The sequence below is a fragment of the Solanum pennellii genome, chromosome 2 (assembly GCF_001406875.1).
Source record: "Solanum pennellii chromosome 2, SPENNV200".
Classification (NCBI taxonomy): Eukaryota; Viridiplantae; Streptophyta; class Magnoliopsida; order Solanales; family Solanaceae; genus Solanum; species Solanum pennellii.
In genome coordinates, this window is record NC_028638.1 from 56,520,607 (window position 1) to 56,544,201 (window position 23,595).

The 23,595-nt window shown below is 31.8% G+C and overlaps 4 protein-coding genes across 6 annotated transcripts; 2 read left to right on the forward strand and 2 right to left on the reverse strand.

The window, feature by feature from the left end:
* Nucleotides 1-3,262: 3,262 nt before the first annotated feature.
* LOC107009341 (cyclin-dependent kinase inhibitor 1) lies at nt 3,263-4,754 on the forward strand. The gene is made up of 4 exons (XM_015208656.2): nt 3,263-3,849; nt 4,033-4,079; nt 4,171-4,347; nt 4,424-4,754. Exons 1-4 carry the CDS (start codon nt 3,499-3,501, stop codon nt 4,485-4,487), a joined length of 639 nt encoding a protein of 212 aa, XP_015064142.1. The 5' UTR covers nt 3,263-3,498; the 3' UTR covers nt 4,488-4,754.
* A 2,281-nt stretch (nt 4,755-7,035) lies between these two features.
* Nucleotides 7,036-11,027, reverse strand: LOC107009455 (uncharacterized membrane protein At3g27390). The gene is made up of 9 exons (XM_015208791.2): nt 10,765-11,027; nt 10,527-10,635; nt 10,250-10,445; nt 10,045-10,178; nt 9,037-9,325; nt 8,833-8,939; nt 8,576-8,750; nt 7,857-8,305; nt 7,036-7,743 (listed from the first exon to the last, which is right to left on the reverse strand). Exons 1-9 carry the CDS (start codon nt 10,847-10,849, stop codon nt 7,548-7,550), a joined length of 1,740 nt encoding a protein of 579 aa, XP_015064277.1. The 5' UTR covers nt 10,850-11,027; the 3' UTR covers nt 7,036-7,547.
* Nucleotides 11,028-14,125: 3,098 nt separating this feature from the next.
* LOC107011846 (B3 domain-containing protein Os01g0234100-like) lies at nt 14,126-19,708 on the forward strand. 3 transcript variants are annotated; one of them, XM_015211504.2, is made up of 9 exons: nt 14,126-14,225; nt 14,470-14,520; nt 14,620-14,804; nt 14,890-14,988; nt 16,452-16,483; nt 16,579-16,741; nt 16,835-17,041; nt 18,485-18,575; nt 18,681-19,708. In XM_015211504.2, exons 3-9 carry the CDS (start codon nt 14,622-14,624, stop codon nt 19,415-19,417), a joined length of 1,512 nt encoding a protein of 503 aa, XP_015066990.1. In that variant the 5' UTR covers nt 14,126-14,225; nt 14,470-14,520; nt 14,620-14,621; the 3' UTR covers nt 19,418-19,708. The 3 variants fall into 3 exon arrangements, with proteins under 3 accessions (XP_015066990.1, XP_015066989.1, XP_015066988.1); XM_015211503.2 differs by having other exon boundaries at nt 14,208-14,225; nt 14,470-14,804; XM_015211502.2 differs by lacking the exon at nt 14,126-14,225 and having other exon boundaries at nt 14,289-14,804.
* A 915-nt stretch (nt 19,709-20,623) lies between these two features.
* Nucleotides 20,624-21,500, reverse strand: LOC107010405. The gene is made up of 2 exons (XM_015209688.2): nt 21,053-21,500; nt 20,624-20,975 (listed from the first exon to the last, which is right to left on the reverse strand). Exons 1-2 carry the CDS (start codon nt 21,449-21,451, stop codon nt 20,922-20,924), a joined length of 453 nt encoding a protein of 150 aa, XP_015065174.1. The 5' UTR covers nt 21,452-21,500; the 3' UTR covers nt 20,624-20,921.
* Between the last annotated feature and the right edge of the window lie 2,095 nt (nt 21,501-23,595).

Here is a 23,595-nt window from a genome sequence, read left to right on the forward strand (position 1 = left end):
AGTAAAAGGTATTTAGTTTTCTACTTGATCCTATACTTCTCCAACCTTTGCCACAAATCGTTATATATATATATATATATGTCGAAACAAGGATCCGTTGCCATAATTTTATTATTTCGTATTCGTATCCAGATTTTTCAAAGGGTACATTATTACAAAATAGCCTATATAAGATATAAATTTGATCGATTTAATTTGATCTTCGTTAAATTTTTAAATATTATAGATTTAAAATATATAGTAAGTACTAGTTATGATTTTTTATATGCACATTTCATTTAATTATACAAAAAAATTCGGTGGTAAATTTTTTAGAAATTCCAATGTAACACAATTGAATTTTTGCAAAGATTAGAAAAACAAAAAAAATTAATTAAAAACGCCAAAAGTAATTTTTGATGTTCATAAATTCTTCAAGAAGGAGGAGGTGAAATAGTAAATAAACTTTGTGTTATACTCGAAAACAACAAATTTGTATGTACAACTATTGCATGGCAAATTTGGGTAATGAGCATGGTCCCAGCTTTGCCCACACGTGTGAATTGCGATCATTTAATTTCTTGGAGTTGTCAAATGATACTCACCAACGTTTTGCTTCAATAGGTAGAGTTTAGAGACAAAATCCCTTTTAGTAATATTAGAAAATTTAATACATTATTAGAGTATAGAATTGTGTATACTATATCTTTACTCCCTCCTAAATCAACAAATATTTTAATTCAATAAAAAATTGTGCACAAATAATTGTTATTCCCTTCTTTTATGAAGCTTACAGGACTAGAACACATGATTTTAAGAGATTTTTACGTCACTATAATCACTAAATTAAAGTTTTTGTGTGTATGAAGAGATGTCAATATTATATACAATTAAAATTTTGACTTTTATATATAATGTAATTTTTAAACGAATGGGTGTCGCTTGACACCCCCTAGATGGGTATGATCTGCTTGTCATTTTACAAAATCAATACATAAATAATAGCACTATTTTTTCCATTTTATTCTTGAGAATATTAATCCTCAAAGTATAAATTTGACTTGAGAGTATTAATCCTGAAAGTATATATTTGACTAATATAGAAAAACTAAAAAATTAAATCATGTTCAATGGTCAATTTAATTAATCAAAATAAACTAATTTATGTTCATTTGTTGAAAAATTTGACTTTAAAAAATACTAAATAAGAATACAATGATAACTTAAATATTTTTCTTAAGAAACACAAAATATAAAATAACATATACATAAAAATGAAGGGAGTATTTTAAAAATTCAAAATCTTAACTATTTTCAATTATACGTATAATTCTTTTTGATACTGAAAAATATCCGATGAATAAGAATATCGCGTTTTTTATTAATGGACGTAAAAAAAGTCAATGTCTCTAAAAGCATAAAATTTCAAAGTTGTAACTTGTAAGCAACATAAGAAATGATTAATGTGTAGTCAAAACATTAGGTTCTTATGAGAAAAATATCTCCAAAAATGTAAAATTTAAGTTCAAAGGAAGTGATGAAAGAGAAGAATTATTTATTTTCACGAAGGAAACTATTTGTGTGTCTTATTTCTCGCTTTAATATTTACGCCCAACAATTTCCTTCAACGAAGGAACACGTTTGGCTTCTTATAGCAATTATAATTAATGAATCCTTTTGACAATTCAATCATATTCTATGACAATTATTTCATTCACCTGTATATTCTTATTAATGAGATTCTCTACAATTTTACTGTGTTGATCTCAAAAAAAAGGGCTACCCCACCGTCCTATAACGTTAAATCAAATTTACTTTTCATTATGCGGCTAACCAGTACTCAAAAATTAATATTTAAAGTGTGACATACCCCTTAAAAAGATCAGGCAATGACATTACTTAAATGGTAATTAATTACTCTTTTGCCTTTTTGTCAAACTTTTTTTTTTAATAGAAATAGGTAAATCACTTTCTTTGTCAACAATACTTGTTTATTACTGTATTATTTACTTTACACATTTAAAAAAAATTTATATATACAAGGATTTTTTAACATATTACCCTTTATTATATAATATAAATGACTATAATAAATAATAAAAATAAATTATAAATTAAATAAAAAATTATAAATAAGTAAATATTATTTAACATATCAAAATAATATACTAAATCAGTGTTGTTTCATTTTAGCTCTCAATCCTAGTATACGTAAGTTACCATAAAATTTCTACCAGTCGGTGGTTAAAACTTAAAAATTGGAAAAACATGCATATCTACCTCAAATGTGCAAGAAGTTCACTTGTCCCATCGTTACCAAAGACTTAAAAGGGCTTTCGGTTGGACAATCGTTCTCACATCACTCTCTTCGTTTATTTTTATTTATCACTATTTAATTTGACACATATTTATATCTCTAATGTTAGATATATCATATATGCATTTTACTAATTATCCTTATATTTTGTATTGAGTCTTGAAATGACACACATATATATCTTCAATGATTGATATACATATTTTATTAAATTATCCTTATTAAATAATGTTTGATATTGAGTCTTAATTTGAAATATAAGTATTTAATTTTAGAATAAAACATGACAAAAATAATTGCCTTTTATTAATATGTCGAAAATAATAATTGATGAAACTCTATTTTAGAAATAAATAAAAGTGAATAAAAAAATAGCTGTTAACTTTTATTTTTATACTTTTCTTAAGAAATTAAATATATGAACAGTATTTCTATTCCTGCCAAAGAGATAAAGTAGTTAAAAGGCTTATTTTACATGAAATAAAACTTAAGGTTACTAGTGGATGACCACATCAACTAAATTAATCTAATTATTGATGAAATGACTATAGAACGTGACCCATTTTCATTAATTTTGATTGGTGAGATAAAAGCAATATTTTTAAAATAATTTTGTAGAATATTTTAATTCATAAAATATTTTTCTTTTTTCTCATTACAAAACAAAAAAAAAATCGGTAAACAGTAAGTATAGTATTAAACTAATTAAAAAATTTGAAATTAAACTAAAAAATATTAGTGAGCAGTCACTAGTGTAATCTAATCCTGGTTGTACAATCCTATCTACTAACCTTATCTGTTAGTCCAATTATGTCTAATTAAACATTAGTATTTCCGTCCATAATATATTTATCTTATTCTTATATATTTTACTTATAAACGGAGTATTTATCCGCTTAACGGCGACGTCAGAATTCCGTTAGTGTAGGAAAAAGATCCGTCACAATGGTGGACCACAAGATGAAGCGCCCAATAATACGAACCTAATCGAATCATTCAACGGAATGCCTATCATCATCATTATCACCATCACCGTCTCTAACACTTGTTCTCTCTCCCCACTGCAGCGCTGCGGCAAAAGAGGATATCTTCAGTCAGATCGTACGATTCTGGTGTGCATAATTCTGCAATTCTACCAATTTATATAACAAACAATTTCTGTAACTTGTTCAAGTTTATTACTTAGAATTTGAGAGAGATTGATGAGAAGAAAGTATAAGTGCAAGTCGAAGGGAATTATTGGAGAAGTTGTGATTATGGAGGTTGCGGAGGTAGCAGTGAAGATGACAAGAGAACGGGAGGTTTTAGAGGTGGTTGATACAAGGAAGAGGAAGAAGCGTGATGGTGATTTGGAGATGTCACCAACTGTAGCTCGTGTTAGAAGGAATTCCGTAGTTTCAGAATCTCCAGCAAGCGAGCTTAGTTCCCAGGGAAATACTGTGTTGTGTGAACCGGCTGTGAGTTCTAACTTTGATAACGTTTCAGCATCTGGTTTTGGAGATAATGAATCAAGCAATGTCACAAAAGGAAGCTCGAAATTTTTAGATCTGGATGTATGTGAAATTAAACTCTTTGAATTTTACTAGTTCCGCTCTTCCATTTTTCTGCTTTACTATTTTCAGGTCTGATAGTAATGCATTAGAATTGGAGCGAATTGTCATGCCGTTCTATAACTGTTCATTTTGGTGAAATTTATGGCGGACTGATATTTGAAATTCGAATTTCGAATTTTTCAGGAGGACAGTGTGGAAATCGCAACCAGTTATTCAGAGTTGAGAGAAAGGTAAATATGTGTAATTTTAATGGCGTTTCAATTCACTTTCAGATCCGTCTTTTCTTTCAACGTTTATTGAAAACAAAGAATCATTCCGCAGTAGAGAGATAATACTATCATCCAGCAAATTCAAAGTTGAATTTCAATCCACACCGAAACCACAACATGCTAAATCTTGCCGCCGCCGATTGACAGAGGCAAATATGCCCTCCGAGGCTGAGCTTGATGAGTTCTTTGCTGCAGCCGAGAAAGATCTCCATAAACACTTTGCAGAAAAGTACAAAACTCTCTCTCTCTCCCTATCTCCTTTTTTCAAAATTTTGCATTATTCATGAAAGTGCGTGCTGTAACAGATACAACTTTGACTTTGCAAAAGAGGAGCCATTGGAAGGTCGCTATGAATGGGTTCGACAATGAAACCACAAGGCCAAGATCATCAGTTGCTTCTTAATCTAATTTGTTAGTAGTATTTCCAAGTATATTTAACTGTTCACTCTTTTAAACTAGTACTAGTACTACTTGTCTTATTTTATTGCTTTATGATTGTGGTTTCCATGGGGCGGGAGTTCAATTTGAATATGTACAGGCCGGGAGCACGAAATCTCTCTTTGTGTTAATATTAACCGAGAAGCTGCCTCTGCAAATCATCATTTCCTATATAAGACCTAATTTTCGAGTTTGATATCTTCTCGATCTTAACCTCCTTCGTAATGGGGCGAAATTAAATTTATAAAATAGGCCGTTGTTACAGTACTTATGATTTGTTGATACTGTTGGAAATGTACATTTTCTTCTGTGACTAAAAGAAGTAGAATGGAATATTTGGTGGAGGCGTTGTGAGGGTAGGCAGTGATAGGTTAGAGTAGAGAAAAACGCAGCAATAGAGCTTGCCGTGTAAGTTACGGACACGTGCTGACTGCTGAGTAAAGGAAAGCTATTCTTGTACAGGCTTTTAGTAGTGTGGACCTCTCCATGCAGTCACAAAGTACTTGGTTGGGGTGAAACAAATAATTACTTTTTTTTGTTCTCTTTTGGTAATTTGGGTTTCATTGCTAAAGAAAATACTCCAACTTCTTATGCAAGAAAACTGACTTGCATTATGTCTGCTTCTTCTAGCTCTAGGAAAATAACACATGAACTAGTGAAGTGCTCAAAAATTTAAAATTAGCATGAAGCAAAAGTTGTTTGAGGATAACTGTTGTAATTGAAAGAAATGGTAAAAGATCATTTGTTACTCCAGCATTCTTCTTGGATCTGCTGAAATAGGCTTCCTTATTTAGGGTACTGTACTCCTGCTGCTGTATACCTTGATTTGTGGACTATTGTAATTTTAGTGTATACTATTGCTGAAAATATATATTCGGTATCAGTTTTACATCTGCATATTACATAAAAATATTCCGTTTATCTTGGTCTTATATGATATTTATACAAGTAGACACTTAAAATTTATATAAAATTGAACAGAGACTTGAGTTCTAAGTGGCCTGGCATAATACATGTCAACACTCTATAGGACACAAAATCGTTATGTAGCATGTTATGTAAAATGAATGTGTCTATTTGTTCAATTTTTGTCACCTAAAATTTGAGGGCATAGATGTCAACTTAAACCAAGTTAAATGATTTTTTTTTTGAGTCAAAACAAACAATTTAACTTTAGTCATGTATAATTATGTGAGAATACGTATTACTTAATCATAGTTAAATAAATTAATTAATAAATAGAATAATCCGTTACACAAATCATTTCGTGATTATGTATGATTTGGAGAAGGGTTGCACCCGAGGAGCGTGATCTAAACAACCTACTATAAATGCAAATATTAATAACGACTTTCATGGTCCAAACCTATGTCCTATAAATCACACACGCTAATAAGTTTCTATAGTTCCTTGCAATAATGTGGCTAAATGCTAACTGTGCATCAACTAATTGAAGTAATTACCCTTTTTGAGTGTTCTTTTGGTGCAACATTCTTATAGTAGTAAATTACCGCCAATGTACTTATTTTTTGCAATGTTTCTCCTGAGTACATTATGTTGAGTTTAAGTTATATATGTTGTTAATTAGTGTAAGAATACACCGTCAACAAAAAAAATTTACACTAAAAGTGTATTACTTTCTACAATTTGAGCACTATTTGTTATGCGGCAGGACAGAAAATTAAAGTCTGCACATAATCATGCATCTTTATTTGGTATAAAGCCATCTTATGACTTTGCTGCAAGTTCTTTTGTCGCGTATAAATAAAGGATATAAACGAAAAGGGACCCAGCAATTGCTAGTTACTCCTCAGTGCCCGGTTCATTTTATCTGGTTCATGTTGACTTGACGGTAGAAATATATATCATAAGAGGTTATTTATCTTGTAAATTATGCTTTGGAAATCTAAATCTGACTAATAGTGCTTTAAAAAGTTATTTCATAATCAGGATTAGTATAAGAGAATCTTCAAAGAACTATGTACAAATAACCAGGTAAAGCTGGAGATCTCATTTCTCATAGGGTGTTTGAATCGATTTAAAAATTGGTCAACTCTATTTTTAAGTCATTCTTTTAATTTCTGCAACTGTTGACAAATACTAAAATAACATATAATAAGTCAAAATATGACTTAAAATAAGTTAGAAAGTGTTTGATAAAATTAAAAATAACTTTAAAACCAAAATAGATATCTTCCTATATTTTATTTTTTTGACTTAAAAGTCAAATTTGACTTTTTTTTTTTTACTTAAACTACTTCTTTTAAGTTAATTGGAAGAGACTCAAAGTTGTCTTTCTCCTAAATGTCTTTTCTCCTCGCTGTTTTTTCCAATTAGCGTTTCCTTAACCAATCAATTTAACACATGCCCTAAAACTTTAGCTACTTAGCTTTAAGATTCAAATCATTGAAGCAAAATGATTAGGCAATGCTAGTTACTGTCATAATTTGAATTGATGTAAAGAAATAAGTCACCAATATCCGTTTTGCAGGACCAAATTTTGGTCTACAAGATATGCTAGATAGATAGAAACAGTTGAGTTCGATAGCATATTGTATAAGACATCCCCTCTACAGAATACAACATATTGGAGTTCGATAGAAAATGGAATCATTCATCTGGAGCAAAATGTAGAATGATCCAGTATCTTATCGACTGAAAAACATAAAGTAATTTTACATCATCTCTAACTCTGTATCTTGCTCTTTTCGGGAGTGACCTTTAAAAGGAAAACAAACAAAGTCATGTCTGTACAAGTTTCTAATCACACGGAGACAAAAATACAACTGTACTGATCTCTAAGAAACGTTGATTTTACTTGATAGTGAGAGTTTTGATGACCTTTCTTGATGTTGTTGATGAATTCATATAAGATGTCCGTGGGAAGATATTTGAGCTTGGAAAATTGGTCTTTCAACAGTGATATACTTAATGAACTCTCTTAAATAACCACGATGGGAGTTAAAGATCACTAATCTATACTTAAAATGTTTAAACAATTTCGAGAGAACCATTTGATCTTGTGGACACTGATCGGGTGGAACTGTTCTTTACAGAACGAGGAACAGATCTCGTAGAACCTTCTCTGGGAATAGTGGAATACTGCATGATCAATGTTTTCACTATCTGTCTGAATTTCCTTCTATAAGTTGGAAACTTAGAAACACTTCTAATCATTCCCACCATCCTGCCAAACCAACAGAATAAATTCTTCATCATTTACTACATGTATCATCACCACACACAAATTTTGCTTCAACACTGCAAGCTTGTAATGAAGATATAAACAAAGAGGCTTACCTTCGGCTTATGCCTTCAATTTGAGCTACCCTGAGAGAATCCTGAGGTGCTACGCTTCCATTTTCCCAGGCCTTAAAGCGTTCAGAGTTGCTGTCGAAAAGGACCACTTTCTCTAGGAACCTCATTTCACCCTCTTCTAGGCTCAGGGCTCTAATTTGTTCCTTGAGGACCATAACTGGTTGGAAAAACCAGTCTAATAATCTGTCCTGAGGTCTGTTCAGCTGAGTGATCTCAAGATCCTCTAGAAGGAACAATCCATCTGATCCGGATTTTATGGAATAAAAGATTATCTGTAGAAATGTATAACATGCTAAACCAACATTGATGACTGCAACATCAACTCCATGTTTTCCCTTCAACCAATCATCCAGGTCGTTGGGGGTTATCACTTTCGCGTCCAATAATTCCTTGCCCCTTATTTCACATGATCTCATCATGTTATGCCACACCTTTTCATTGTTGTGACATGTCAATTACCCAATTTCATGGTTTATAAGACAAAAAAAACTATGATTCTGTTTATGAAAGATAAGTCGAATTGTGTGACTATCTTATCTAAAAGCTTAAGTTATTAAAAGAGTGAATACTTTCATTTACTTAATTAATCTTCAAAGTACATATAAAGATGTTACTTGTTAGCATTTCGCAAATTAGCCATTTCACATGTTTGTCAGTATTTTGCAGATTAGGCAGAAAGGAAGAGACAAAGAAAAGCACACCTGCACCATTTTCACTTCTTGTATTGCCTCCCGCACTGATCTAGATGATGTTAGGCTTGGCACGAGCATTGCAGGTGCTTCAGCAAATATCGAGTTTAATCTACCTTGTACTGAGCTGTTTCGTTTCACAGAGTAATCTGACGAATTGGATCCCTTCTTGTTCCGATAACGAGGTCTGGCTGCGATTAAGATGATCAGTAACATTGACAAATATGAAAACCGTGTATACAGAACTAAGGGAGAACTCAAGCAATTACTTTGGAAGAATGGACCCTTCTCTAAGGTAAAGCCAATCATTTGTGTACTCATCAAACTCTGCCACCATTGCAACCACGAAAGCAACACCTCTTTGGAAGGACCTCTCCTGATATCACAGTTTTTAACTACTGATAAATCCGACGGTCACACTAAAACAGCAGACAGAACTGAGAAACTAATGAGGCAATTACGGAATAATTTACCTGATAGACGATAACAGCTCCATATAATCCAATGAAAAAACTGGAGAAAACAGCCATTATGACACTTCCAATGACAACAAGAGGCCACAGTAGGATTGTTAATCCCGCAATGGGAATGCAAGCAGTTTCAAGAAATGGGCCTTCGCGGCTTATCAGATCATGTATGAGTCTGTACCATCCTTTGAACAACATGAATGGGCTCTTTACTATAGCTATAGCAGTGTAAAGAGGAATTTCCACAATCAGTCCCAATAAACCAACCATGATACATCCTGGTACATGGATGAATCTGCAACATGACATTTTGCACATTATTTTTACTGGTTATCAAAAAGAGAATTGAATAGATGCAAGTAGCCAAATAAGAAATTGGAACATTCTATTTGCATATAACTTTGATTGGTATTATCCTTTTTTTTCTTTTTCCTGCTTGATATAAAACTCTTCCCACAAATCATATAAAATATTTTTTTCTTGTATTCTAGTTTATCTCTTATCATTTTCTAGACTAAATGCATTACCATTTTCCTTCTTCTTTTCTTGATTTTTACTCTTTTATTCTGGAGCAACTACAAAGTTGCCTCTGTGTGGTCACCAGTTCAAGCCGTGGAAACAACCACTAATGCTTGCATTATGGTAGACTGTCTACATCAACAGGTGTACCCCTTTCCCAACTTCGTTAACACAGGATGTTTTGTGCACCAGACTATAATGTGTTCATTGTGACTTTGTGAGGGCACGGAGAAAGTCAAATCCATTTATTATTCTGAGTCCAAGGTAGTTTATTGACTTCGTCATCAAAATAATTTGTGGTAAGTAGAGCTTTAATAATAATATAGCCCTGTTAGAAAATCAAAACGTGTATAACATTTAGAAAATTCATTATGATTGTCCCCTATTTTTTACTAATTTTTTTTTCTGACCTGAAAATTCGAATTTTCTACTCCATTTCTCCTTTTTTTTTTTTTGAGGAAAAAGAAAACATAGAAAGGGAAATTAGAAAGAAACCTAAAAGGTTGAAGGTGAAGAGAAGCAGGGGAATGACGGAGTTCCTTCAAATACATTGGATATGAATGATAACACATATCTGCAAAATCTCTAACAGCAGTACAGCTACCTTTTATGGTTCCCCATGTTCCATCCTGAAAATTAAAATAACCTAATCAAAAACAATACTAAAGTATAGAACCAAAAGTCAAGAATTGGTTCTTACCAGAGCGCAATGAACAAACTTATTAAATTCATCGTCGTGTCTGAAAGCTTCAAAGGCAGAAACCCAAGGAGCAAAGAAACCATATCCAACTCCCACAAAAATACTACCAGCTAAGCTTAAACACAACCAAATACCAAATAAAGCTGGCAAACCGAACAACAAAGCTACTTTAAGTGGTGCATCAAACCTATTAGTCCTGTTCAATTGTCAACATATCCACATATTAGAAAAAAAATTCAACTTTGTACAACATAAATGAATCGCCTTAGACATTTACTTGACAAGGGTGTAAATTGTCCAGAAAACATGTGCTGGGAACAGACATAAAATCACCCCAACATTTCCTATTATAAGTATTAGCCCAGCAATTGGACCCACCAACAAACCTGCAATCAGAAAAATTATGCAATTGAGAACCACCAACAGTAACACAGATCAACAACAATATACGAGAGTCTGTTTCCAAAATCCCCTTCGCATCAACAACAATCATAAAACAAATTAGTACTACTTACTTTTGATAGCACCCAAAAATAAAGCAGAGCAAAACGCGAAAACAACATAAACACCCTGGAACCAAGAATTTACGTTGTTGGTCATGTTTTTTTTTTTCTTTGGTCAGATAACAGAAACTCAAGAATGAATTATAAAAGGCAACTAATAAAATTTTTAAAGAGAGAAGCTAAGCTGGAATTATATTGTGTTGGTCCATGGCGTAATTAAGGACGAGTCATAGTCATAGGAGGATTAATTTTTTGTGAAATTTGGTGTGCCTCTTTTTCTTAAAATAAATTAGAATATCAATAATTATGCAGACTTTTCTTACTGGTTTAATTTCTTTCATCAATAATTAAAATAATTACTAAGTAGATATGTTTTGTCTTCTAGAAACAGAGAGGCGATGAAGTTAGAAATAGTATTGAAAAGTTTTAAAAAGAAATGTAGCTTCTACTACTTGATTTTTTCTCTTAATAGTTAATGCACCTTAAGCTTATAGCGGCCTATTTTGGAATGATAACGACTTTAAAACTTATAATCCATGGCCTAAGCAAAAAATTAAAAATCAGGACAAACAAAATATTAAAAAAAAAAGACTAACTAAAAGAGTAATAAGACAGATAAATTGGAATATGATGGTACAAAATATTTTCTTTTAAGAAAAACATATAATTTTAAAAGTATTAAGGTCTTAAAATATTGATTGAATTCTTTGTCCTTCTTTACAAGACTTTATAAGAGATAAAAATTTTCATTTATTATTTTTTTCAAAGTATTATTTTCCTCAAATTATTAGTTAATTATCTTTATAAGATTTAAAAATTAAGAAGTTTTAAAATATATGATAAAAGAGATTAGGCGAATTAATAATCAAAGAATCCAAAAAATATATGGCAAGAAAAAAATATATTTTAAATATGATGACATCATAAAAGATATAAAGCAGAATAAAATCACAATCACATTAGGAAAAATTAGGAATTTTACGATCATATTATGGCCTAAATTTGGCATAAAAGATCCCACAATTTACTTTTTGTCTGTAATAACTCAAATACATTTTTTTTCTTCTAAATATTGGGCATTTTATTGCTAAATATTGAGATCATTTATGTTATTGCTATAAACAAATCATTCATGACCTAATAATTTGTTTTAGCTTAGTATTGAAATTTGTAAATCATTGGGACCATAATTATAAATTATAACTTTACTCTATTTCAACAAATTTGTGATTTATGGAGTAGCTTCTAGGTCTACACACATGTGCAATTAAGGTGCACTAAATTAGTTATTACAGATATATCATAATTTTTAAAGACTTTGAAATTAATTAAAGTTATAACTATTAATTTTTTATTTATTTGTACTAAGTATAAGAACTTTCAATATATAGTACTTTAAAATAATGTTCTATTGTTTGAACTATATTGAAATTCTTAATATTTTAACACTTTAAAAAACAATTTGTTACATCATATAAATCTTATTTAATTTATGGCAAAATAAAATAAATAAATTAATAATTAAAGAACTCAAAATATTCGAGGAAGAGATTCATATTTTTTAATATAACGTTTTAATCTCCATGTATGAACTTCCTATCATTTAAATAGATATAATTTTTATTTAATGTCAACGGAATTTTTAAAAATAATTTTATTCTTTTTATACATAATTTTATCTATCAACGTAACACACATGTAAAATACACTCAACTAGTCGCTAAAAACAGGGTACCTCATTGAGGGCCTAATTAAGAAAGTTGTCTTATTTTTTAATGCTTAGAATTGATCATGTTATTCACATACAAATCTATTTCTGTCTTTAATATTGATTCAACACATGCATAAAATCTATAAAGAATAAAGCACTTTTAAACTGTTATTTTTTTGTTGTAAAAAGTACCTCGATGATTCTGTAAAATCACATTAAATTTAATGTGACTATAGGAGAAATGAGGGGTTGAATTTAATTTTTTTTGGGTGGGGCAAAATAAGCCACATTAGCTTACACATTCCAATGGCCATTTTTATTAAAAAGAATAAATTGCATGTGTTTTATTTTGTGTGAAAATAATAGTAGTGATGATAAGATAAGATTTTGGTTGGATTACGTGTTTGAAGCACAATTAGGAAAGTTTCCGTAGGCTGCTGAGGATGATTAGTCTAAGCCTACCACGCTTTAATTTTTGACTCTAACCTATTTTTAAGCTAAATTATGAAATTAAAACATAACCACTAACCTAAAATAAAGTCCTATTCCAACACTGAACTTTCTTTATCTTAATTGAGTAATTATCAACAAAATCACAATCATTTAATAACTCTTGCAATAGGAAAAACTATACTAATAGTTACTCTATATTTTATAAGAATAAGGAATATTGCAAGAGGCACACCAATTTTTCATTTATATATTTTTAATCTTTCACTTTCTTTTTTTCTGTTTTCACTCTATGAAGGAATAAAGAAAAGGGGAGTAGTTGGTCAAACCCTTCAAATTGTGTGCTTCAATATTTGGTTCAATCAAATATTTATGGCTAAACATTTGAATAGACAAATTAGGAACCTAACATGTTCAAGGTTTGTGAAAAAGATTCACTATATTTTAATAACTATTAAAAATTACTATAGATATATGACGAAGAGCGATAAATTAACTTCTATCTTATTCTTGTATAATTATTTTTTTATATGAAGTTTAGTGTGCCAAAAAATGGGAGTTGAATTCCAATTTGTTAAAGAAAAAAATCCCAAAAAGTGTAGTTGATTGATTCTCTTACCATGACACTTACACGTCAAGTATATCAAAAATTAAAAAAATTTCCTTTTACTTGTCCAGAGCAAATCGAGAGACAATTATTACTTTAATAAATTTTACTCTTATTATTTACTACAGTGGAACGCAAAATATAAACTAGATTACATTCCGGGCATTATAGTTGACCATACAATTTAAAGCTTGGCCCAAGTAATTAGTCAACCCCCATTTATTGTTTTTATAGGTCAAGTTGTCATTGTAGTCTTTTTAGCTTAAGCAAAAGAGGAAAAATGCACACGAACTGGATCATTGTAGAAACCAAATCAGGTTTACTGTATTTTTTATAATTATTATTTTAGAATCCTTTGATAATTGCGAATCTATTCCATATAACATGAAGTATTGTCCTGACTAGGAATTAGTATTATAACCCTACTAGTACTTTGGCCCAAAATGCAAAATCTTGGTGATGGATTCTACATTGTTGAATGAGGCACTTGATCGGCCACTAATAAATCTTACAACTTACAACAAACTCCTCTTGCATTTACACAAAATTAATACTAACTAGACTATATATTATATGAGAGAACTTTGCTAAAATATTCACATTATTTTATCCAGTGTTTACAAGACTAGACTGGCAAATAACTGTTTCTTCATTATCAGGAGATTCAAGGAATGGTAGCTTTAACAAGTTACACGTGTAAACCAGGTGGCTAGAGACACACACGACAGTATGCCAGTATAGTGAAAAATGGTTCATGTTTTGTAATCGAGCTAAAGATTATTAAACCACAAAAATGGATCTCTAATTGTGTTTGTTTGATTAACCGAATGAAAAAAAAAAGTGCCTATCACCCAACACCTAAAAGGGTTTTTTCTATCTTTTTCTTTTACTAGTAGTTGTATTCTAGTCTTCGTTGTTGTGTGCATCACATTTTTTTTTTTCTATCCAGGGGAGTGATAGGAATAGGATCTGATAGGAAAAAGAACAAATCCCTTCAAAGGTACAATCTTTATTCCATTTTCCATCAGGAAAATGAAGATTAAAGTAGTTCATCGAAGTGAACCCCCAAATCAAGAACGTGTTTCGATTTCCTACCCAGATATGCCCAAGAAGGAGGTTTTTGATGAGGAACAGGAAAATCAACAACTTGGAACTCAAGAACCTGAACCTGAGCCTGATTTTGCAATACCCAAATTGGGGAATGACAATTTGAGTCTTGTTGATGCTTCTATTCCAATTAATTCCATAACCCCATCTACCCAAACTCCAATTTCTTCTTTGCTGGTAGGTACTCTTTTCTCGCTGTGTTGTTATTTGCCTGTCTTGATTTACTGAATTGATGTTGGATCTGGCTTAATGGTTTCATCAGGGTAAGAGAAGAAGGAAGCCTAAGGAGATGGTTGATCAGATTTCAACAATTCCCTTCAGGAAGAAAAGGGTATTCAAGAAACAGTCCCAATCCAGCAATGTGAGATATACTTCTCTTCATATCAACTATTTCCTGTCGAACACACAGTACTCGTTAGCAATCGATAACCTATGGATCAGTTGATGTATGACCAATTTATCCTACTGGTTTTGCTGATAACGGTTCAACTAATTGCTATGTTAATTTGCAACCCACTCTGGTGGAAAATGTGATTCTGGTAGCAGTATTTACAACTCCAACTCTTGTTTACAGTTAGGATCTCATCAATTGCAAACCTGTCTAAGCTGATGCTTGAACCTGGGATAGTAATTAACGCGACCACTTAAGAAAACAGGCTGATTTACAATGCAACCTGGCTACCAAAGTTACCTTAAGCAAGCAACCACAACATTTCCCTAAAAATTGTCCCAGCCAACTCTTAGCTTGGTTCCCTAGCCTTTTACTCCGACTGTTCCACCAGGCCACCCCATCTCCGTGATCTTTGTTTCTGTCATGAGTTATTTGGGAACTTCAACAACTGCACTTATGAAAGGACTTATTTCTGTTATAGGTTTCTTAATTAGTCCTTTAAGGTTTTTTTCTGTGCTTAAATCTGAAGTCAAACTGGTAGTTATTTGGTATTTGTGAATGTAATATGATGTAGAGTTCCTAAAGTAGAAGTGAGTACTCGTCCAACCCCCAGCCGGCAGTCCCATCGAATAAGGTTCCACAGGTAGTCCCCTATCTGTATCAATGGGATGAAATAATGGGAAAGGATTGCTTTCTTAAAAAAAAGCTTTCTTTATTAAGAGTCCTTTAAAAGCTAAGCTCCTTGAGATAGTAAGATTCACTTAAAAAATTGAGATAGTCACTTCGCTTTCCTTTTAGACTGAAAAAGGAAAACTGAAAGATTGAGCATAAAAAAATATAGACAATTAGCTATTAGAGGAGATGAAACTAGAGAAAATAGTTGTGACAGCTGAGTACAGCATGGATGGAACCAATCAGGGTTGACTCAAAGCTTATTCAAATTCATAAACAACTTGCATTTTCCAAACTAGGAGTCTAAGATTGGTCTATGCCTAAGAGTGACTTCAGATTACTCGCATTGGCAAATATTCTAGTGGGAGGAAAGGCTCTTTCAGTTGTCTGCCAAGTATTATTTTGAATAAATAAAATGAGTTATCATTACTACACAAAATTTAAGATTTAAGTTAAAGGTATAATCTGCATTCTACTAAAGCTCATGCTGGTTTCGTGATGCCAAATAACTCATTAGTTTGCATGGTAGTAATCCCTTTTCTGGTTTTATGAGATATAATCATTTTCCTTCCTGTTGCATTCGACATTTACACTGTATTTCAGGAGATGCTTTTGCTTATGCCAATTTTAGATTCAGAACATAATTGTGATCTTACCAAATTTCTAACACACTATAGTTTTTGTCACATTCCATGACTGTGTACTTTTACCAAGAAATTACTTTTAACATCTCTGTTGCTGTTCCTCTTATCCTTGAGCAGGGAGTAGCTGTTGCTGGATGCAGGTCAATTAGGTCAGTCTTTCAGTAGAAAACATTCTTTGGCTATTCTTGCATAATCATGAACCTTCACTTTTTGAGAGTGACAGTTATTTGCTTTTATCTTGAAGCACCAAACTAGAGAGAGCTGCAGCTGATGGGTCTGGAAGTGCTACCCAAATGAAATCACCAATCATCATTCGAGCAGAGGAGTTCCTGTTAAGTATTGGAAATGAATATCCCAGCTTCATGAAATTGTTAGTTAGATCACATGTCGGTAGTTGTTTTTGGATGGTAAGTTTTGTCTAAGCAACTTAACTTTTGATTTAGCAAAGTAATTATTTACTTAATCCTCTAATTTTTGTTTTATATTGTCCATACAAATAGGGGCTTCCTGTGCCATTCTGCAAGAACCATCTTCCAAGAAAGGACACTCCGGTTATTCTTGAAAGTGAGACTGGAGAAGAGTTTGAAATAAAGTACATTGCTGAAAAGACCGGACTTAGTGCAGGATGGAGAAAGTATGCTGCTGCTCACAAGTTGGTTGAGGGAGATGTTTTAGTTTTTCAACTTGTCGAGCCTACTAGGTTCAAGGTGACACTCCCAAATTTCTTTTCTTAACATGCTTTGACTCAGCTTGCTACCGTATTAGTTTATCTACTTGTACAGAAGTGTAGCAGATAACTATTGTTACTTGTGGGTCGATTTTGTTTTTCCCGTTTCATGGTCTATCAGAGTGACGTCATCATGTGAAGCCAACTTATTTGCACGTCGATGAAGATTTTGCAACAGGGGTGTGAATTGGTCAGTTTAAAATGGTTCTATTCTCATCCGAAGGCCACATTCTCTGTTAAACCAATAGATTTGGGCAGAATTATGGTACTTGTAGATTAATGCTGGAAGAAGATATTGAAGACGCTCTTGAATTTGACTCTAGTATGTTTGATACTAATATATATCCTGGGAGACTTTGTTAGAGTTGAGTCTCTTTCAGTTGTAATCTACAAATTTTGAGGCCACCAGTTTTGTGGCATTGTGCTTGGACAGGATGGAAGTAGATGACTGACATTATCACAAGTGCAGTAAACACTCTTTTTTCCTTGTGCTGAACTATTCAAGTCCAAATATGGTAGAGCAGGCATGCTAATGTGTCATAGGTTTGTAAAAAGAACTATCATCATAGTAAGGTTTGCAGGTATCTTGGTAGAGCATGTCTCACGTATTTGCTTAGCCTATCATGGATCCAGATGGAACATACTATTTGTTGTGGTTCATTTCTTGCTTAGCTGGTTTCCTAGCATTGTACTTCTAGGCCTCATGGATAGTGTCTGGAGACTGTCTTATCAACATCACTGTGAGCCCATGTTAGTGCATACCGTCCTCAAACCAAGTATCTATCAATGTATCTTTTGGAAGGAACAAATATATGGGCAAATACTATTGGTAGAATTCACATGTTTTCATCTTAATTTTTTTGGTTACTTTGGTGCCTATATTTGAGGGCAGGTCTGCACTTGTTTCTTTTACTTGATTAAACATTAATTCCACAAATATTGTGGATTCTTTTTAAGATACCAAAAGTAAGAAGATAGCTATTAGTGAGTGCATCCTTTTACTGAAGCAAATGGATAGGATAGAAAATGTATTTCACAGTGGATAAACAAATTCATGGCAGTCCTTGTCATGTGTATATAACAGTGACACTATAGAAACATTTTGACGGTGAGGATGATTCAAAAACTTGTGGAACTACATCGCTTGGCAGGCTGGAGAGGCAATTTCTGATTGAATTAGGACTATTCAAAAAGTTGCTTTATATTATATCAACTGTTATCCAGTTAACAGCATGATAAACTCTGTTGCAAGTGATGATAGTTTTCGTCCTAAGCCTAGTGTCAGATATTATATAGGACATCTCAGTAGGAATGCTCACCATGAAGTGAAGCAGAAACCTGGAAATTGAAGAAATGGTTTTCTAACTGCAAATATACAGATTTAGCTGCAAACATTATCTAAACTTGGTTTCTGATTTCATAGGTGTATGTCATAAGAGCAAATGATCTAAAGGAGGTGGATGGAGCTCTTAGCCTTCTAAATTTGGATGCACCCGCCAAGCAAAGTGATGCAGGTCAGTAAATCAATTTTATACCCGAAACATTCTGTGAAACATGATATAGTTTTTAGTCTTTTGTCTTTCTTCTAAACAACTTGTTTCCAATTTGTCGCATGTCAGAGGGAGCTATTGGTAATAATATAAAGAAGCGTCAAAAGAAGTCTCTTCCCTTAACTGTTGTGCAAAAGAGGAGACGAAAGGAGGATCTGAGTAAACAACTTGTGCCATTGGAGGCACAGTCGGGAAATGATAGTGATGAGGTTGCTTCAGAAATTTTAGAGGGCTCAAGGTCCTCCGGTCTTGCTGTTAATTTTGGAGACATTAAGAGCCTTGAGGAGTTCCACATTCTGGTGAATGGAGCATGCATAGACTCTGAACTTCCTGAACATATAAGGAGAAAGTACTATGAGTTATGCTGCAGTAAAAATGCTTTTCTTCACGATCGTCTTTTACAAGGTCTTCATTGTAAGTTGGTTGCTGGTATGATTTTTGAAGTCGTCAACATTGCCGATATGGTAAGAGCCTGCAAGCTCACCACCCCACGGAAGGAATTTGATAAATGGGAGAAGTCACTGAAATCTTTTGAACTTCTGGGCATGAATGTTGGATTTTTGAGGACTCGTCTGCGCTGGTTGCTGAGTCTTGCATTCGACTCTGAAGGTGCTTCGGACACCAAGAGGTACTGGGACGCTAAAAAGGAATGGTCTCGAGCTGAAGATGAGATACGGAATCTTGAAATGAAACTTGAGGAACTGAAACAAGCTTCTGGAAAATATGTTGCTGATGTTGAGGCTCTGAAATCAAAAGCTGAGAGTTATGAGCTTATGTTTCAAGGAGAAGTCAATGCTCCATGGTAATCTTATCTATATTATATGATGTATGCAGCAAATCAGAGGGAACAGTACAAAGGGAGAATGTTGTTAGTATATCTTAGTAGTTTGTACTTGGTAGTAATATCAAGCTAGGAGGACATGATAATTTTACTTTTTTCAATTGCTAAATTCTGCTGCTATTGTTATTTAAGCCTAAAAACCTAGCTAAAAAAATTCAAGGACTGGTGTCTCGTGTGTACAAGTAGTCTATATTCTAAGTCACTGTTTCAAAATTTTCTTATTAGATGAGGAAAAGAATTGCTCTCTTTACTTGAATCGAGGGTATATCAGAGGGTATGGTCTGGTCTGCATGCTTTACATTCTCATATCCCATTTATGGGATTAGATTGTTTTTACATCTTTAGATTAAATATGGGAGTATTTTTGAAATTGTGAAATTTAGTCTCTTCAAAATGAGAAATATTCATTTAGAACTTTGTTGCTTGTTAAAATCATGGAATCCATCTTGATGTTTTAGTCTAAGAGAAGTGATGAATCTTAATTTATTTATTTTGAACTTATTTTAATTATAAATTTTTACTGCCAATCAAAACATAATTTTTTTTGGCTGTTCATTTGATTTTGGAAAAGCTTTTAAATACTAAATAAACGAGTTTTTTGGTACCATAGTTGAACGTGAATAGGAATAGGAAGCTTCTTTGCAAAATGGGCCAAGTACGTTTTGACCGGCAGCTCCCACGCTATGGACATTATAATTTATAGTATTTATATGTATAAATGTACTATTCAAATGCACATTTATCAATTCTCATGACTCAGATTCAGATTGGTAAAAGTGAAATCTCTTTTGGAGTTTTGTGCTTCTTCCTCATCCAGCCTGTCATTTGACCCCTTAACTTTCAATTCTAATATTAATCTATATACTTTTTTTTACTAGTACTAAAAATATAATACTCTAGCTGAAGAACAAGAAGGAAATAAAGAATAATATGTCATGTACCTTAGTACTACCAGTATTTTGCAGTTGAACTTTGCAAGTCACATGAGTTTTTTTTTTCCATAATAATATTAATTAATGTTAGTCTTAGGTTAGGTTTTAGAAAAATAATTTGAAGAAATATCAAGGCTGAAAAGAAATATATGACTTTGTCTTGATATGCTGCAAGTAAAATAACAAAATGTTTTTTAATACAGCAGACAAATAAAAAGTGATAGATTCTTTCTCAATCATTTTTAGCCGAAATGCCCCTTGTAGCTGTCATTTCATCTGTGAACTCAAAATTATACAACCTAGAGATATATTCCAACAATGCTTCATCAAAAGTAAAGCCAAAATCTCCCATATTTAACAATTGATGATAGAAAGAACACAATTGATCTAAAAGATAGTACTACTACTAGTAGAAAATGATAAGAATTGAAGTTGTACACAAAACAAATCAGAATCTATGTTTGATTCAATTCTCCCAAACTTGAAAACTGAAAAAGCATAAAAGCCATCCCCGCAAAATACCTTGTAGTTTCAATTTCAATTAAAACGAAAGTCCATATCTGTTCCATTACCAGACTCATTGTACCCTTGCTGCAAATTATAAACAAGACAATCATCCAAAAAGAAAAGAGTCGATTATAAATAAATTAAATAAAAAAAAAAGGTACCTTGGTAGAATGAGGCGTTTTTTCATGTTTTTTCTTAGATTTTTTGATTCCTAATAAACCTTTCCATGTAGTAGAACTTTTGGGTATGGTCAAGGTAAAATCATCGTCATTTTGAAGTTCATCTCTGATAGTAGTAGTTTTGTGCGTGTGTTTAAAAGGCAACAATCTGCCTTTAGAGAAGAGTTGATCAGCAGTAAGCATGGTATAATTAGTGACGGAGAATTCAAAGTCAGAGGAAACAGGGGAATAGGAATCCCTCCTCTCATTGTGTTGAGAAGAATTAGTTGAAGAATCAATGAAGTCATTTGAGAAGGAGATTCTAGGACTCATTGAGTATAGTTTGTTGTTGTTTTGGTCAGAAGATGACTTATTTTTGTTGTACATTTCTAAGCAGGCCATGAACAAGACTCACTATGGACTCTCAAACAAAACAGAACATAGCCAATGGTTGCTTATATAAAAATAAATTCCTAATAGGACCCCTCTTTCTCTCACACCACTACATAATAAGGACTAGCTAGCGTTTGATACTCGATTTTTAGATAATTTTTAAAAAAATATTATTTCAATATTATTATTTTTATTTTTATAATAAATTAGATGATATATTATATAAAAAGTCATTATGCAAATTATGATTATATCTACGTTACAATAAAGTTCAATTAAAATAATTAGCTTTAGTATTTCATGCAGTAGAGTATAACATAATCATATGAAAATAACTGTTGGTTCTATTTTCTTGTAAATTGTAAGCTATTGAATTGATTTTTTCCTGATTATATTTACGAATCTTGTGAAAATCGACACTTTCGGTGAAAAACTTTTTGTTGGATAAATCATGCTTTTCAAATGAGTCAGAGTCATTAATAAATAAAAGTAATTATGAGGTAAATTTTAAAAGAACATTTTAAACTGAACAGCTATATTTTGGCCAAGAAAAAGTTGTCTTTTTATTATTTATAGATTTTGGATTTTTTTGCCCAAAAAATAAATTAAAATTAAACAAATTTCCACTCCCTAGCAAGGATATTTTGTAGGGTTGTTAAATAGGAAAACTTTCCCTAGTACTTGGTAGTAACCAATTAAATTCAAAATCGCGAAAGAATCACATTTATATTCATAGAGGGGAGGGTCTTCTTTTCTTATCCCTTTGTGCATTCAATATTTGAAATTTATTTGCTACACTAATTAAGATCCGAACAAACACTTTTTGGTCTATTCGATAACAAATTTTTCTTTTCATAGTTTGAATTTAAAAATTTAATAGCGATAATAATTTTTTTATAATTCAAATTTAAAAATCCTTTTGACGATAAATGGATCATATCCATATAATAATAAGAGAATTGTTATTTAATTAGAGTATTATTTTTGCTAAAGAACACATTTTGTATAAATATGATCCATTCTTAATATCTAATTTAAAGGGCTACTGACATGATTCCTACACGAATGACCACGGTATAAAAAAATGTGGCAGGAGGATAGTTAGTACAATTATATTTTGACAAAATAACAGTCACACTTTGACTGTATTGTGGATGTACATGGATATCAAATCAAAGACGGTGACGCTTTTTCGCATGTCGTCTTCGTTTGGAATTGAGCTATAAATGTACGAGTGTTTGCTCTGATTTTTGGGAAAAATTCGATAAAACGCTTTCTAACAAAGGTAATTTTGTTCATATAGAAATTTGAATACGAGAATCTTTGATTTACTTCATCATATCGTGAATTGATATAAGTGTTTTGCTATGATTTAATCATTTAATACGTGAAATAAAAATAATAATTTTAAAATAACAGTTATATGAAAACTTATATAAGAAATGAAATAATTAATCCAGTAAAACATCTTATCATCGTACCAAACGACCCCAAAATCTTGGATAGAATCCGATAGGAAAGGAAGCCATATTGTCACTTTGTTATGTTTTTCATTGAGTGCGCCTTTTTTATCTCTCAGAGGGTGTTTAGGTTGACTTAAAAATTAGTCAAATATGTCAATTTTTAATTTTGAAAGTATTTAATTAAAGAATAAATTAAAATAAGTTAAAAAGTGTTTGACAAGATTAAAAATAATTAAAAATAAATTTAAAATAACTTATAATAAATTAAAAAATAAAAAAATATGTTTTTTGAACTTTTTATTTTTTTAACTTAAAAATTATTAATTTAATTTTATTTTTAACTTTAAAGATGTTTTTCTTTTTAAGTGTATCGAAACTGTCTTTGAATGACATTTCTTTTTCATTATCTTTTCTCCTTGACGGGCCGTTGTATAGTGTTCTGTGCATTCATTCCCAAAATCATTTCTTTGATTGGGATATAAAAAGTTTGGAAAATAATTTCGGCTTTTAAGTGCCCATCCATGTATATGTCCAAATTCAATTTAAATTTTATAAAAGGACAAGAAAAAATAACAGGAATTTTGACCATATTTATTTAAGTACCCATCAAAATATTCAAATTTGGGTCGTTGATTCATACAATGTGTAGTTTAAATATAAAAAGACTAGGATATACTCCCAACAATACTT

Excerpts from the sequence above, each read along its gene's own strand:
- LOC107009341 (XM_015208656.2), top strand. The coding sequence starts at position 3,499 with ATGAGAAGAAAGTATAAGTGCAAGTCGAAGGGAATTATTGGAGAAGTT. Across the intron at positions 3,850-4,032 it reads CGAAATTTTTAGATCTGGAT|GAGGACAGTGTGGAAATCGC; the intron begins GTATGTGAAATT and ends CGAATTTTTCAG. Across the intron at positions 4,348-4,423 it reads CATAAACACTTTGCAGAAAA|ATACAACTTTGACTTTGCAA; the intron begins GTACAAAACTCT and ends GTGCTGTAACAG.
- LOC107009455 (XM_015208791.2), bottom strand. The coding sequence starts at position 10,849 with ATGACCAACAACGTAAATTCTTGGTTCCAGGGTGTTTATGTTGTTTTC. Across the intron at positions 8,751-8,832 it reads GAAGGGTCCATTCTTCCAAA|ACCTCGTTATCGGAACAAGA; the intron begins GTAATTGCTTGA and ends AATCGCAGCCAG. Across the intron at positions 8,306-8,575 it reads AAGAAGTGAAAATGGTGCAG|GTGTGGCATAACATGATGAG; the intron begins GTGTGCTTTTCT and ends AACAATGAAAAG.
- LOC107011846 (XM_015211503.2), top strand. The coding sequence starts at position 14,553 with ATGAAGATTAAAGTAGTTCATCGAAGTGAACCCCCAAATCAAGAACGT. Across the intron at positions 14,805-14,889 it reads CTCCAATTTCTTCTTTGCTG|GGTAAGAGAAGAAGGAAGCC; the intron begins GTAGGTACTCTT and ends TGGTTTCATCAG. Across the intron at positions 16,484-16,578 it reads GCTGGATGCAGGTCAATTAG|CACCAAACTAGAGAGAGCTG; the intron begins GTCAGTCTTTCA and ends TTTATCTTGAAG.
- LOC107010405 (XM_015209688.2), bottom strand. The coding sequence starts at position 21,451 with ATGGCCTGCTTAGAAATGTACAACAAAAATAAGTCATCTTCTGACCAA. Across the intron at positions 20,976-21,052 it reads AAACGCCTCATTCTACCAAG|CAAGGGTACAATGAGTCTGG; the intron begins GTACCTTTTTTT and ends TATAATTTGCAG.